The sequence below is a fragment of the Vanacampus margaritifer genome, chromosome 19 (genome assembly GCF_051991255.1).
Source record: "Vanacampus margaritifer isolate UIUO_Vmar chromosome 19, RoL_Vmar_1.0, whole genome shotgun sequence".
Lineage (NCBI taxonomy): Eukaryota > Metazoa > Chordata > Actinopteri > Syngnathiformes > Syngnathidae > Vanacampus > Vanacampus margaritifer.
This window is the reverse complement of record NC_135450.1, coordinates 11,240,113-11,256,798: the sequence shown is the minus strand read 5'-3', so window position 1 is coordinate 11,256,798 and position 16,686 is coordinate 11,240,113. Positions and strand designations below refer to the sequence as shown.

At 43.2% G+C, this 16,686-nt stretch overlaps 1 protein-coding gene and 1 long non-coding RNA gene across 3 annotated transcripts in view; one reads left to right on the top strand and one right to left on the bottom strand.

Moving 5' to 3' along the window:
• Positions 1 to 16,686, bottom strand: part of LOC144039636 (uncharacterized) — a 78,279-nt gene that overhangs the window by 56,737 nt on the left and 4,856 nt on the right. For both annotated transcript variants that reach the window (XR_013289502.1, XR_013289503.1), the window contains exon 3: positions 8,354 to 8,535. This is a non-coding gene — a long non-coding RNA (uncharacterized LOC144039636). The remainder of the gene's footprint in view (positions 1 to 8,353; positions 8,536 to 16,686) is intronic.
• Positions 1,811 to 15,145, top strand: dll4 (delta-like 4 (Drosophila)). The gene is made up of 11 exons (XM_077553189.1): positions 1,811 to 2,241; positions 2,324 to 2,575; positions 2,778 to 2,835; positions 3,696 to 3,959; positions 6,799 to 6,859; positions 8,001 to 8,131; positions 8,391 to 8,560; positions 9,825 to 10,044; positions 10,746 to 11,463; positions 11,583 to 11,691; positions 14,232 to 15,145. The coding sequence occupies exons 1-11, from the start codon at positions 2,194 to 2,196 to the stop codon at positions 14,235 to 14,237; spliced, it is 2,037 nt and encodes a 678-aa protein (XP_077409315.1). The 5' UTR covers positions 1,811 to 2,193; the 3' UTR covers positions 14,238 to 15,145.

The window sequence follows — 16,686 nt, the reverse complement described above, 5'->3', positions numbered from 1 at the left end:
GCGCCAAGGTGCCCAGGGGTGTGTGTGTGTGGGGGGGGTTATGATTACGAATTTGTGTAAGGAAAAAATGTATATGGCATCATCCCTTATTTATTATTTTGAATGCAAACTAGCCCTACAGGCTTGTGGACACTGTTTTGAATTCTTAAAAGGTAAAGAAAGGTCCACAGTGCTAACAATTTTTTGCTTAAAATATCATCACATGAGAATAAGTCATGGCTCAGATGGATGGATGATAACATTGTCACTATATACGTTAACAAGTTAACACGAAAATTTGAGTCAAAAAGCGATAAAAGCCTTTAAATCATTGCATCCTTGAACATATTGCACCCCGTGTATCGAGATATCAAATGGTCTTGTATGGGAGATTGAAATGGACTGGATGTGATTGATGACTTTATGTGTCTCTGAATTTAATTAGCCAGGATAGTTTGGGTTTTGGAGAGCTTTTACTTGTTGCATATTAATAAACATGACAAAAGTTACAGCCGTATCAGATCGTATTGAATCGTAATGCCACTGAATTAAATCAAAACAAATCGAATCATATTTTCAAATTGTTACAGCCTTGAATCGAATTGGGCACCATGCATCGAGAAATATAGTGTTCCCTCGCTATAACGCGGTTCACTTTTTGCTGCCTGACTGTTTCACGGATTTTCTTCAGTGTCATTTTGCAGTCTTTTTTTTTTTTTTTTTACAGCAATGTAGCTATTTTATCAAATTTATGAAGGTTTGAACATTGAGAAGGTTTTGAACAAGAGAGAAATGTGAGAACATGTAAATACATTGATGAGAAAAGTGTATAAACTGTATGGTGAGGGGTTTTAGAGCCTTAAAACATTTATAATAAATGTAAATAACTACTTGGAAGCTAACCCCAGCGGAAAACAAGGTTACACTGTATTTATCGAATTGTCTTTTGTGGGCGATGCACACCACTAATATTTGTCTTTTTATCCTGAAGAAAAGGAAAATCCACATTCAATTATTATTAATATTATTTTATTTTTCAAAGGCATCTGATTAAATTGGTTTATGGAACTATGGAGTTTTTCAATATAGTTTTTGTTATAGAGTGTTGTATAAATAGTAGTAGTAATACAAATTTATCATTCTTCATATTTTTTTATGTTTTTTTTAATTGTTAAATTTAACACCTAAAAATAAAACTGTAGTAGAACTAGTATAGTCATTTATTTGTATTGTAAACTGCAAGGCCCTATATGCCCTTTGGCTGAGCTGTTTGCATCCAAATCAGTATATTAAAAAAAAAAGTAAAACATTAGCATGTGCATGTGCATACATTACAGTAACTCATTAAATAACAGCAATCAAATATTGCTAATTCAATTTACCAACTACAAATTGTAATGATCCAATTAAAATGTCTAGCCAAATTGATATAGGAGAGAAGTGACGCGACTAAATAAATACTTGAACTAATTAAGCATCTCATAACGCAGTTTTCTCCCGCCATCATCCATTCATTGTCTTTGGCCATAACGCGCAAGTGCGCGCCAAAAATAAGTTAACAGATGTTTGCTGCATGCTTGCTCATAATGGCGAGCGAGTGCGCGTGCGCGCGCACGTTTTCAATCTGGATAAATTTGTTGTCGGGTTGCGAGGGGGAAGGAGGAGGAGGACGAGGAGGCGGCGTGGGGGGTGGGGGGGGGGGGGGGCGTGGTGGGCGAGTGGGCGTGGAGCGCGGCGTCCACGATTGGCAGTTTATGTAATGAGCCGCCGCGCGCGAGTCTATAAATGAGGGAGGACGCGCGCCGTGCGTTCCCATTGAAGGCGGACGAGAGTGACGCGCGGCGGGCTGTGTGGATGCTCCGTGGACGCACAACTTTTTTTTTTTTTTAGCATCCCACCGAAACACGCACACGCACGCAAGAGGAGCCGCGCGCGCCGCCGCCGCCGCCGCCACCGCCACCTACGTGCACGATTGTGGAGTACGGTGCCATGTGAGGAGGGGCGACAGGAGGAGGAGCGGCGGGGGGGGGGGTCCTCGCTTCATGCGCTTCTTGGATATTGGTCCCGTCATATTTGGATAACGTTTTCTGGAGGAGCGGAGCTAAGAGTGGGCATTTTGGAAGGATTATATCTCCCCGTTTTTCTTCTACTTTTGTTGAATTGCGTCTTTGGAATTGGGATTGCAATTGTGGGTGTCACTTTGGCTGCGGAAGGATGGCAGCTTGGTTCACCTTCACTCTTGCCTTCAGCACCCTGACACAGGTATGAAGGAGGTCCCCAGAAAAAAATCCACTGGATCCACTTTTATTTATTCTTTTAAGCAATTATATTTTGTCCTTTGTAGGTGTTTGCCTCAGGTGTTTTTGAGCTGCACCTCCATGACTTTAAGAACCAAAGGGGTCTGCTGGCCAACGGGCTGCCGTGCAAGCCCAGCTGCAGGACTTACTTCAAGGTGTGCCTGAAGAACTACCAGGCAGTGGTCTCACCGGGGGACTGCATCTTCGGCAGCGCCCGGACGCCGGTACTGGGCTCATCCAATTCATTAAGTGGTGTGCCACCCGGCCCCATCCAGATCCCCTTCAACTTCGGGTGGCCGGTAAGGACCCATTTACTTTCACTTTTATGTTAATATTTAGTGGTTGGTTTTGGGGTGTTTTGGTCAATTTGGAGCTCACCTGCTCCTCCAAATGCAGTGACAACATCATTCATTCCAAAAGCTACCAAGCTTGAAACTAAATCAAATAATACACAGTTGTCAATTCAACATTGGTAATAATCAGTCCTGTTTCTCCTTATAGGGATCCTTTTCATTAATAATTGAAGCTTGGCACGCTCCTCATGGAAATCTACCTGTAGGTAAGTGCTGCGTATCCGAGCTTCACCACAGGAGGGCGCTCTAGGTGCACACTCGATAGACCCCCTACCACTTAGCAAAAAGTGATCTGTTTTACATTTCACACCAATTATAAAGCAAAAGATCATTAGTCATTGGTTGCTTTCATATATTGTTCACACCTTATCCACCTCTTTGTTATGAACTTGTGGACACCTTCTTCTTCATTCTTGTGCTCAACACAATTGAACTTCCTGTGGTTTATTTTCGGCGTGGGAACGAACCGCGGGGCTTTCGGTGAGAATACGCGGCGACTGCCAAGAAGCCCTGACTGCGTCTTCCTGTATTTTACACCTTACTTCTGTTCCGCCACGCTGGAAGTCGGGACCGGGATGGGGGGGGAGGGGTGCCTGGGAATGTTTTTACCGACGGAAGAGAAAGAGGAAATTTCAAAACCTGAGTTTATCTTTCATCTGGGCTGTATAGGATGTGATAAGGGATGCAGCTTGCTACTGGGCAGATTAGTGGAGTGGAACGAAGCACAATAATTCATGAGAGGCTCTCGGGTGGAGGGGAGAAAGGAAATCATTCTACCTTTTAGGGTACAATGGCTTGTGACCCTTTCTGCAGTTGTACCAGGAAATGTTAGAAACCTCTACTGTAGACGTTCAAAAACAGTGTTTGTTAAATTTATTGTGACGAGGTTGACAAAAAATAAACATACTGAAATCATTATGATGTAGAGGAAGAGTATTTCATTGCTCTGCCCGTCCGTCACTGGCATAGATTTCTTAAGATTTCGAGTAAAACCTGATGATCTCTCACTGTTATCGTGAAACCGCTGTTCTTAAACACAAGCCTAAGACAGTCCAACTCCTTCCAGATACCGCCAACCAGGACTCCCTGATAAGTTTCTTCGCCATCCAAAGACAACTAAACGTGGGCAGCGACTGGGCTCAGGACACGCAGACCGGCGAGCAGACGGAGCTGAGGTATTCCTACCGCTTCGTCTGCAACAAAAGTTACTACGGCGAGAGCTGCTCCAAGAAATGCACGTCCCGGGACGACCGCTTCGGACATTACACCTGCACCAGGGACGGACAGCTGTCCTGCCTGACCGGCTGGAAGGGGGAATACTGCGAAGAACGTAAGTCAGGCGACCGGCGTGGAACTCACTGCTTTGTTGTGGTAGAAAGTCTGAGTGAGTTAAATACTCAAGATTCATCTCTACAATGGATGAAGAATTGCAAGAAAAGTTGCATCATATCCTCAAATTTGCATCCTAACACTCACATAAGGAGCCCTAATTTAGCCCCTAATTGATAAAAGATCAAAAGATGGGTTAAATGGCAAGAGGTACCATAATCCAATGGACTGAAGAGTATTTTACTGGACTGTATATCCAAACGCTAACTTTTTAGCAATTTGTCTGAAGATAACACATGTTGAGCAAGAGCAAAATTGCAAGATTAGCATCCTGAGGCTAATTGTGCGGAATTGTATTTAACGGCTTTAAAGACAATCGCTGATGGTGCTGTGGTCCACTTTACAGACTGGGTTCGTTTCCAACTCAGTGGCGATACGTGTGTGAACGGTTGTCTGTCTCTATATACACACCCTGTGATTGACAGGCGCCAATCACCCAATGTTGGATGTAGCAAAGCGGTGTCGAAAATGGCTGGCTAGCTTCTTAACCTTGTACTGTCCAATTTGTCTAGCCATACATTACCTTTTTAAAGCCATTAGACTATAATTTTTTCAGATTTATTTGTAAAGACGCTCAAGAATTCTGAGGTTCTCGAAGTGGTCACAACCAAAGATTAGCATCTCTAAGGCTAATTATGTGGACTTGAAAAAAATCGTGTTTGTTTACCCAAATCATTACTTTGCAGACTTGTGAATGGGACTATGAAGAAGTAATTTTACACCCGACTGAGAAAGTTGCTCGTGGTTATCATTCAGGTCAGGCCAGCTGTGCCTAAATGCAACATTTGACTTCAGAATTCAATACTAAAATGGCCCATTAAGGACGCCATTTCAAACGCAAATCTTTGTGATTTGCTCCTTAAAAGGAGATCCTCTCTGAAGTTGGGTGCAGTAAACAGAGAAAGAACAATTGGACAATTGGACCGACTTCTGCGAAAAGCCCATCTATTTGGAAATGCACACTCTCTTAAAAACATTTGACTTGCCTGAAACATAAACACTCACGCTGTAATCAAAAGGTTGGACTCGGACGTACAGAGCCGCCCCACCCTCGCTCTATTGAGGTCCCCCCCTTTCACAACAACAAATGAATCAAGAGTGTCGCCCAAGAGTAATCGTTACCATGTGCTGGATATGCGACAATGGATCTGTCATCTGTGCCATTTGGTGGCCAAAGAGGAATTGGCTGGCGTGATCTATTCGGACGACCGCGGCGCCAAATTCCAACCATATGGGCTGACGCGTTTGCAATTAGAGGCTCATCTTTCACGGTTGACTACAGGAAATATACATGAGGGGGGGAAAGAAAAATATAGATTGGGTATGCTATCGTAACTTCTTAGCTCATTCATTAGCTCAAGTTCACATGCCTGTCTTATTTATAGTGTTGCACCAGTTGAAAATAAACACTACATTTCTTTTGCATTACTTTTTTAGTTACTTTAACCAAAGAAACAAATCAGTTAGTACTAAACTTTAACAGAAGGGTGGACAGTAATTTGAAAACAATGTCAAAATAGCAAAGGATGAACTTACACAGTAAATTCTGTAGAGTAAATTTGACACTTTTTAGAGTGGGACCAAATAGACTCAGTTTTAGAGTGATATTTACACTCGGAAGACAGTAAAATAAAGAATTGAAAAAAATAAATAAAAAAATCACTCAAGGGTTGAGGAACAAACTCAGGACCGAGCTACTCCCTGAACCACGCAACTTTGCTCGCGTCAGCTGGACTCTTCGTAACGCCAAGAGACCAAAAACAATGCGTTTGGTCTCCTCTTCGATTTAAGTAAACAGTAGGAGTGTGGCATTATGGTGAAGGTTGTGAGGTCGTTCCTCAACCCTTGAGTGACTTTTATTTATTTATTTCAATTCTTTATTTTAACTCTCTTCCAAGTGTAAATAATACTCTAAACCCGAGTCTATTTGGTCCCACTCTAAATAGAGTCAAATTTACTCCAAATCAAATCTACTACTACTTACTGGCCGTTTTTCCAAATCACTACTTGTTTTTTTTGCTTAAAAAGTACAAAAAAAAAACGTTCTAAAAGAATATAAATAGATCACGTGACGGCTGGTAACTCGAAAACCTAACTTAGGGCACTCGTGAGTCACGATACCATTGTAACGTATTACTGTAAATTGCATTACTTTTGTTAACTACTCCCAACAAGTTCAAACACGCCCGACTGGCTCTGAATGTCGGCCATTTAGCATCGACAGGTGTGCTTTTACCTGACACTACTGTATTATTTACCACAATACTGGCCTGCGCGTGCCCCGTAACCCAATCCGCATGAGGGGAGGGGCCGATTGCTAGGAGGCCACGCACGCGTGCCTTACACGCGCCGGGGTTAATCACGCTGCTATTATCCAGCCACGCGCCGCGCCGGGCCGCTGAGCGAGGCGCGCGCTCGATAGCAGCAGCTGCAAATATGGCGGCCACAACAACAATAGTGACAGCTGTCTGCTATTGAGAGCGAGCATCTGTTGCCCACTAAACTGGCTGCTTACCGTCGGCAGCCGCGCGGTAATGTCGGAGCCCCGCGAGTCCCGCTTTGCGCAAACAAACCCCTCAGCAGCTGGGTTGAGATCAAATGAGTGGCAAAGTGAGACACATGGACATTTCTGCTGTGTTATTTATAAAGACATCAAGCGTGACCTAGAATGTTATCCCATGTAGGGAGAAGAAAACTACTTGTTTACATATTTGACTTATAACTTCAAAATGCAACAACTGGAGTTTGATACTGAGAGATGTTTTGTATTTGTTCCGCAGCCATCTGTCTGGAAGGCTGCAGCGAGAGAAACGCAAACTGCTCCAAACCGGGCGAGTGTGTGTAAGTATTGAAACTCAGGCCATATCATTACGTACGAGAGCCAAAGCAAAAAATCTCAAGTTGTAAAATCAATCGAAAACGAGCATGATTTATACATTTTAGAGTCATTCAACTGTACAGGTGTACCTAACGTAGCAACCAGGGAGTTTGCCTGTCCTGTTTTATTGCCCCAAAACCCCAAACAAAACAAGCTCAGTGTCTCATTCATAATGTTTATATAAATAATCACTTTGGCACTTCTGTCATACTCAAAACTGGCTATAGTTCAACGATCCTCAGCAAATTCCTCACATCTCCCCTTCCCGTGTTCACTTTCCTCCCAGATCATATTTTGCCCTCTTTTTGGCGACACAAATCCATCACTACCCCGACCAGGAATGAGGTTAAAACCCTTTGGGATGCTCAAACAGCATCATTAAGCCGTTCCCACAACCCCTCTCACTCGGCGCAGGAGATCATAATAACAGAACATCTTAATGGATTTAGTTATTTTGATATGTTTCCTGCTGTGAAATTAATCAATATTTTAGACAAAATATTAGAAACGACTTTAAGTATGATATGACTCTTGCGTAAACAAATACAGCTTTGCTCTGTGCAGGTGTACTTAATATTTTGGACCATGCTAAACTCACCTTGTATTGGACCTTGAACACACAAATATCACCAAACAGGCAGCTGTCACAGTCTATGACGGACGATATTATGAAAAATATAGCTGATACTAAGATACTGGATATGACACAATTCCAGGAAAAAAATAATGAATTTAGATTTTTTTTTAAATACTAGTCAGAAGAAAACCAAACTATGATGACAAAACATGGAAGAAAAAAATAAATAAAATCTGACAAAAAATTTAAATAAAAAATTATATATATTCAATTTTTAGACCAAGAAAAAAAGAAATTGCGCAGTAGTTAAAAATATGGTGAGTGTTAACTGATTTCCATTGGATTGTTTCAAATTTATGGAAGTGTTGTTCATACTAATATTTACTCTAACGATTATTACTACTGTGTTAGTGTAAGTTAGTGTTACATTACCGCGCCTTCCGATTTGCTTGCAAATTTCAACATTTTGGAACTCATAGATTTATTATTGTAACTCTTGAGACTGAGCCTTTTATCGCCCCCTACAGGTGTCGAGATGGCTGGCAGGGCACCTTCTGTGATGAGTGCAAGAAGTACCCGGCATGCAAACACGGCACCTGCCAGCTGCCGTGGCAGTGCAACTGTCAAGAGGGCTGGGGAGGCCTATTGTGTGACCAAGGTAAGGACACACACACACACACACACACACACACACACACACACACACGCACACACACACACTGGTCCACTTTCAAAGACACTCTCATGTTGCCGGCTTTTCATTTGGATCAGCTGAAGCGCATTAGTTAAATTGGGTTTCCGCCCGCGTGTCCCCTCACTCATTATGCACATCCAGGGACGGAAGGGATAACTTTCTTTCCAGTCGTAAATAAACACTCACCTCTCACTCCTCGTCTTCCTCCATCCCCCCCGATAAGATCTGAACTTCTGCACGCATCACCATCCCTGCGTGAACGGCGCCACCTGCATGAACACGGGCCAGGGCAGCTACACGTGCACGTGCATGCCGGGCTTCACGGGCGTCGACTGTGAGCTGGAGATGCAGGAGTGCGACAGCAACCCCTGCCGCAATGGAGGGATATGCACCGTAAGTCTTATGAAGCTTCTTTTTTTTTTACAGTTTGTGACATGTTTTTGTTAAAATACCTCAAGGATTAACAAATATAGCATACTTTTTTCAAGTCGTGTTGAAATTAGCCTGTTTTGAAGAGGGTAGTTTTCCCTCATGCAAATTAGCCACTGCTCAACTGTTCCTACCAGGAGCGAATGAGTCAAAAAGGAGTCCAAAAGAGACAGTAAAAGCTGAGATTGTACTTTCACTTGTTGACTATAATTGCCATCCATGTAGGTATGCCACAATCCGGCAAATATCAAACCAGCTTATTCACAGGGATGTTTTGGGTCAAAAGAAGCTGCGGAAAAATGACTTAGTTGGCGACCCAGAGGCCCTGCTATTTATACAAACAAGTCAAATACATTTTCCAAAATACAACGCGCATCATTGAAAATCAAAAAAGCACAATGGCAAATCAAGGGAAAGGGATTTGTCTGTTTTTTCCACATTTCACACTGATTTAAAAAAAAAAAAAAAGTTAACAAAAAATAAAACCATGTGTAATGGGGATAACCATTTTCCGATAAATGCGGACCTCCCCCAGGGCCAGGTCAGGACAGAGTTTTAAACCATGAACAAATGTGAATGGATTGGACTACAAGCTTAACAAATGTAATTTACAATCCTACTGTTTAGTTTTTTAATGCGAGCAGTTTCGTAACCCTGAGGTTAGCACACCTACCGCACAGTTTTAATGTAATAAACCATGGCGATGTTTAAAATAGAATGTGTTTATACGTTTTTGGGAGAAAATGAGTTAACTCATTCACTGCCATTAACGGTTATAGAGGGCAAATATTCATCAGTTTTTCAAAAAAATCCACTTTTTTTAAGAAGAGTATGAAAACCTAGAATTTTTTATTCTACATTTAGAACAGATATAAAATTTGTGATTAATTGTGAGTTAACTCATAGTCATGCAATTAATTACAATTTTAAAAAAATAAATAATAATCTTTTCTTTAATCGCGTCAGGCGATTAAAATTTCTTATTGTAATTAATCGCATGACTTCAATAGTTAACTCATGATTAATCATACATTTTATATCTGTTCTAAATGTATAATAAAAAACATTTCTATGTTTTCATAATCTTGTTAACAAAAGTGGCAAAAATGTTAAACTAATAGAAATAGTTAGAAATGATTTTTTGACGTCAATAGCCGTCAATGAGGAGAAGCAGTTTCGAATGGATGTCTGCGATACACCGAAGCTAACGTCGCGCTTGTATCCCCAGAATCTGGAGAGCGGCTACATGTGCTCGTGTCCGGAGGGCTTCGAGGGCTACCATTGCGAGCACAGCTTGCTGACGTGTGTCGATTCCCCCTGCTTCCATGGCGGCAAATGCTGGGAGAAGGACAACGGGCGGAACTACATGTGCGAGTGTCCCCGCGGTTACACCGGCCTCAACTGCGAGAAGAGAGTGGACAAGTGCACGTCGCTTCCCTGCGCTAATGGTACGACTTTCCTCCACCCCTCCCCACCACCGATTCCTGCAACTGGAAGCGTGCGGAACAACAGGAATTGCTGGGAAGTGGGTGTCTATTGTCCTGCTTATAAACAGTCGACAGCCCCGAGCTTACAGCTTGTAAATGTCACCGCAGCCCGCGGTGGTCCTTGTTGATGACGGGGGGGACAAATTTCTTGTTTGACTAAGGCGGAATTGTTTCTTTGTGAGGAGAACAATCACAGCTGTGTGGTTGCGTAGCTGATTGGACGCAGATGTGCAAACCGAGGCCTCCTCGTGGGAACGTTTCTGGGGATCGACGCTTGTTGACAGTTCACAACTTAATTTCAGTGTACTTTGAAGACGGTTATTTTGCCCAGAAATATCAAGTCTACACTTCCAACTGGCTCCGTTGGGCAAATGGCTTATTTTCTGTTGATTCAGGTGTGGAAGAACTTTAGAACCCTTACCTCATGCATCATGAACTAGAGATGGTAAACCAGGTAGACTCTGTCTTTAGATAAGAATGGGACCCAGACAGGGGTGGTAAAGTACACCATTGCACTTTTAGGAGTCATGCGTTGGTATCCACAAAGATACAGCTTGGTAACTGACCACCATTTGCAAAAATCTGTGTAGACTTTATCTTGAGTGGCTGTACGCCTATTTTCACCCTTCAGGAGTAACACTTTCTTTTCCCGTTTTCTGTAGGTGCTCAGTGCCTGATCCACGGTAGCACTCGAGTGTGCAGCTGCCGCGCAGGATTTACAGGCCAGCGTTGTGAAATCAACATCAACGAGTGTGCCGGGAACCCATGCGTCAACGGTGCAACTTGCCTAGACCGGATCAACGACTACACCTGCGCATGTCCCCCGGGGTACAGTGGACGCAACTGCGACAGGGTCCTCGACGAGTGTCCCCTCCATCCCTGCCTCAATGGCGGCGTCTGCGCCAGTAAGATGCCGGCAACTTGCGTCTGCCCGCCCGGCTTCACCGGGCCCAGCTGCGAGTTCTTCGCCGCCGTGACTTCTCAAGTGGGGGAGAATCAAGATGGCTTCCAGTGGGCGGCGGTCTCTCTGGCCGTGGGGCTGGTGGCGCTTTTGGTGCTGCTGTGCATGGTGGGCTTGGCCCTGAGGCACATTCACCGGCAGGCCCGACGGCAGCGAGAGGATACGGAGACCATGAATAATGTGTCCAGCGCTCAGCGGGATAACCTGATAACGGCATCGCAGCTAAAAAACACCAACCAGAAAGTCAGCATGGAGGTGGACTGCGACTCAGAGAAGTCGAACTTTATCCATAAAAACTATCACTTGGACCCTTACAGCTCAAAAACAAAAGAATTTAAGGACGACAAGTCGCAAGAAGACAAAAGTCTTATTTATGACAAATGTTTAGAAGACAAAAGACCTTTGAGTAGAGTGTGCAGGTAAGACAGCTCCTATTGAATTGTGAAGTATCTGCTACTATTTCTACTAGTAACTCAGAAATACATGTGCAAGGATTTCCATGAGTTTCTCGCTAAAGCCGCCGGATTTGTGTCCACAGTGAAAAGCCGGAGTGTAGAATATCAACAATATGCTCGTCCAGAGACTCCATGTACCAGTCGGTATTCGTTATAGCCGACGCCAGGAGGGAGTGCGTCATAGCGACAGAGGTAAGCTGCGTGCGCCACACTCATGCAGGTTCGAATTCGACTGTGTCATAGCAAGTGGTTGTAAACTGATTGTAGAAGTGACAGAAACAGGCAGGAAAGAAGTCTGATAGAAGACTTAAAAGAAGTCAGCCTTTGTTGTCTTGGTCTGTCCGTCCGTCCGTCTTCAATTCCGCTTATCCGGGGTCGGGTCGCGGGGGCAGCAGCTTTAGCAGGGACGCCCAGACTTCCCTCTCCCCAGCCACTTCAGCCAGCTCCTCCGACGGGATCCCAAGGCGTTCCCAGGCCAGCCGAGAGACGTAGTCTCTCCAGCATGTCCTGGGTCGTCCCCGGGGCATCCCGCCGGTAGGACATGCCCGGAACACCTCCCCAGGGAGGCGTCCAGGAGGCATCCGAACCAGATGCCCGAGCCACCTCAAATGGTTCCTCTCAAATGTGGAGGAGTAGCGGCTCGATGCTGAGTCCCTCCCAGATGACCGAGCTTCTCACCCTATCTCTAAGGGAGAGCGCGGCTACCCTGCGGAGGAAACTCATTTCGGCCGCTTGTATCCGGGATCTTGTTCTTTCGGTCACGACCCACAGCTCGTGACGATAGAGGAACGTAGATCGACCCGTAAATCGAGAGCTTTGCCTTTCGGCTCAGCTCCTTCACCACAACGGACCGATTGTCTTGTTCTGATTACTGTAAATTGCTATGAGAATCCATGCTGAACCCTTTTGAGGTTGCCATTGGTCGCGCTAAAATAACGACAAGAAGCCAGTGCATCTTGGTGAACTCCGTTGGAAAACTGTTTGCATCTGTCTCATCAAGAAAAGCCTGCAGTGTTCTTTTCCTGTAGACATTCCGTCATCTCGTTCCGATAACACTGGCTTATTAGCCTGCCATGCTAATCTCTTTGAGGGTGTTGTCTACAAGGAGAACAAGTAGAAGTAAAATAAAGGAAGAATCCTGGTGAAGAAATGTTTCTGAGAACATGTTTCATTAAGAAAAAAACTGCTGTGTTCTTTCCTGCAGACATTTTGTTGTCTCATTCCAAAAAAGCTGTCTTGGTAGCGTCCATGCTAATTCCTCTTAGGGTGGGGTTATTTACAAGTGAAACAGTAAATTAAGGAAGAAGCTGATGAATCGTGGTGAACAAACATTTCTGAGAAAATGCGTTTCGTCAAGAAAAAAAAGGCAGTGCTCTTCCCCGCAGATCGTTGTCTCATTCCAAGAAGACTATCTTGGTAGCATCCATGCTAATCCCTTTTACGGTGGTGTTGTTTAAAAGTAGAACAGTAAAATAAAGGAAGAAGCCGATTAATCCTGGTGAAGAAATGTGTTTCTGAGAACATGTGTTTCATCAAGAAAAGCCTGCAGTGTTCTTTCCCGCAGACATTTCGTCATCTCATTCCGATAACACTGCCCTTGCTAGCCTGCCTTGCTAATCCCTTTGAGGGTGTTGTTTTCAAGTAGAACAGTAAAATAAAGAAGAGAACATGCATTTCATCAAGAAAAGCCTTTAAGTGCTCTTCTTTTCCGGATATCATTTTGTTGTCCGAGTCTGATAACAATGCCATTATAGCACCCGCACTAATCTCTTTGAGGGTGTTGTTGTTTACAAGTCGAACAGTAAAAGACAATAAGGAAGGCAGCATGGCGTGGTAAAGTCGATTGGAAGACCGCCAGCATCCGTTCCATCAAGTCAAGCCCGCAATGTTGTTTTCCTGATTGTCATCTTGTTCCGATAAAAAAAAAAAAAAAAAGAATACATGCAGGCATCCACGCTAACCCCCTTTGAGGGTGTTGTTGTTTTCAAGTTGAAGATTAAAGGAAGAAAGCATTGTATCGATCAAGAAAGCCTGAAACCTTTCCATAATGGTAGAGATTATAAATTCGAGCCATCTTGTAAGGATAACTGGGGCGAAAAAATGGCAACATAGAAAAGCTGACTGCCGGAAAAAAAAAAATACAGATTTCCCAATTATTCAATTGATCAGGAATTTTATTTAATTTTTTTAAAGCTTTTTGGACATTTTACTAAACTTTTCATAGAGAAATACATTAATATTAATGACAAAGATCCGGCTAATTAAAGGAGGTATGTTTAAAAGATGTAAACGGAATTAAGATCGTTCTGCCCTGGCAGATGTCTGCATTCCGCCGTATGACTCGTTAAGATCTTAGATAGTCAATATTTCATGATAGCAAACATGATTTTTTTATTATTTGTGTTCTATTTTGTCTTAACTCAAGCCGACTTCAAATAAAAAGAAAAACCACAGTTATGACCGGAGGACACATGCTTGGGCCAGTTGGGTCCCAAGAGTGCTTTGTGTGTTGATATTTCCGGATCAATTTAAAATGCATGTCATCTTGTTTAGTTTTGTTTTTTTGAAACTTGTTGGTCTGCCTGGTCATGCAGAATTAATCTTTTTTTTTTTTTGTATGACAGAACACTTTTTGAGCTGAACTTCATCTTCATGTTGTTTAGAAATCAATTGAACATCTGAAAGACTAGGTTTGACCTTAGTAATGACGTCCTCTCCTTTTTCCATTGCAGGTTTAAATCGAGTGACGTAGTCGTAGAAGACACAGAAACACAATCGAAGCAGAATTGGAACATTCTGGATTGTTTACAATACCGAGAAGAGACTTGGAGGTTGTTTTCTCCCCCCTCCGTGTCAACCGCTGCTCTCTGGACGACTTGAGGACACGGCGGAGGAACATTTGAACTTATCATCTCTCGGACGGTTGAAAAGGAGGCGAAGGTGGATCGCCTACCAGCCACTCGTTTCCTGGCCTTGTGTGATAATCACCATCACGATGATGACTAACAGCCAACCAATCAGTGAAAGTTGCCTGAGATTTTTTTTTTTTTTTTTTTTTTTTTAGCCCTTCCCTCCCGGAAAACCCTCACTCCTGTCGGTCACTCCTACCACCTTCGCCTTCTATGCAAAAAAAAACAAACAAAAAAAACTCAGGGTCAACACCCACAATCCAACGTCACAAACACTGAGAGTAATGAATGTCTGAACCTTCTTCAATTTGGAGATTTACATGCAGCCCGAGTTCACTAGAAGCCTTAAAAACAGGGGTGTTGGGGTGGAGGGGTTAAAATGCTCAATTTGTGCCCGTGTCTCCTTTTGGATTGTTTGCACTAGAAAAATGACAAATGAAGAAAGTACTTTTCAATCAGCAAAGACTTGCAGCAGTCAAACGTACGCATAGAAAGTGCTTCTATGCAACCCGAACGAGACAAACACAAAAAGACTCTCACACCACCACCACTGCCTGCCTGCCTATGGCACAGTTCAAAACTTCAGAACCACTAATGTAATTGTTTTTTTAAATGATTTCCAGAGTTTAATTTAAATACGACACAGTGCTCTTTATATGTTTTATAATATTATTTTGTATATAATGCATATTTATAAGGACCAAACTTCTGAGGAATAAAACTTTGTGGGAAAACTGTTTTAAGCTATTTGGTGTTTGATGCTCACATGTGCTTTGTGTTTATTGCTCGTCTATGGAGGATCAATTTTAATGACCGCCAGAATTCGGAATAAATGCGACCTGACTTGTGTATCTGGAATCCAGCTGCGCATCACATCACATGCTAAGATTTTTTGGGACATGAAGGGGAGACACAAAGCAAAGACCCCCACCCGCCGTCCCTCCTCACTTCCTGACTGCCGCATCACTACTTTGAGTAATTCCTGGAAACGCCTTTGGCTCTCGTCCCACCCTGTGTTCTCTCCGCGGACCCCTCAAATTGGCTTGAAATTCAAATCCGTTTCCATGGAGACCAGGCTCCCTCGAGCTGAAAACGGTGAAACAAAGCCCGACCCCACCTCGCGTAATGCTCTCACGCACGCGTCACCCCGAAAACAGATGCTGCAAAGGGGACGGGGGGTACGATCGGGGTGGGGGAATTAAAAAAAAAAAAAAAAAAACAGCAGCATATGCCAGCTCTCAAGCACCCACAAAATAACACACATGCTTATGAATGCACACTCCCCAACTGCATGGCGAACCCCCCCCCCCCCTCCCCTCCAGAGCTAAGAGCGATATTTTACTACCCGCTTCTGTACCACCTACTCAGGGGCAAACAAAGCCGTGTGGAGGGGGCCTGGCACTGGGGGTGTCACCTCACCAGAGGGGAAGGGGCGAGGGGGCGGGCTTTACACCAGATGGGAGGCAGTGCATGTTCCATAAATCCTCGGAAATAACAAAAACATCTCTGTTTTGTGTACGCTGACATTTGGGAATAAATATTGAGTGTCCGTCATATGAATGAAAGGGCATACATTTCATCGGCCACTTCAGCCAATAGGATGTCAAATTTGGTCTAGGGAGGTTACAAATGCAGCAAGAAGCTAATGTTGCAGTTTATGTCATAGAGCTTGGCGAGTAATAATTTTTTATTATTTTTTTGAAGTTCAAAGCATTACCACACTGACATGTTAATGATAATGATAATGTTAAAATATCAATTAAAGTTAGACATTGGATTTTTGTGAAAATAAACTAAGCAACAAAATCCACCAGTTGTTATCCATCTCAGGGGCGGCCATTTTGCCACTTGCTGTCGACAAATGTGGAAAATGACATTTGCTCAGGGCTCCAGTAACGACCAATCACAGCTCAGCTTCAGAAAACGTGCCGCTAGTGGCAATATGGCCGCCCCTAAGATGAATGAAAACATGTGTTTAACTCATATTCCACAAATGCAATATTAATAAAAATGTCATGTTTAGAATAGTGGGGTTACATAAAACATATTATTGTAAAGAATTTTTGGGGGGTTGACTTTCCCTTTCCTACTACAAAACATCACAGACTGACAGCTTAAAAAATAGGATCAAGAAAATCACCCTGACAAATAAATTAAAATTAATCAATAAAATCGCTTAGTTGCACAGCCCTATCATTTGTAATCAAAACATGTCCAATATCAGCACAGTCCTATAAAACCTAAAGTAATCGAGCAAAATTAATAGGGAAGGAAGAGT

Excerpts from the sequence above, each read along its gene's own strand:
- dll4 (XM_077553189.1), top strand. The coding sequence starts at position 2,194 with ATGGCAGCTTGGTTCACCTTCACTCTTGCCTTCAGCACCCTGACACAG. Across the intron at positions 2,242-2,323 it reads CCTTCAGCACCCTGACACAG|GTGTTTGCCTCAGGTGTTTT; the intron begins GTATGAAGGAGG and ends TGTCCTTTGTAG. Across the intron at positions 8,132-8,390 it reads AGGCCTATTGTGTGACCAAG|ATCTGAACTTCTGCACGCAT; the intron begins GTAAGGACACAC and ends CCCCCCGATAAG.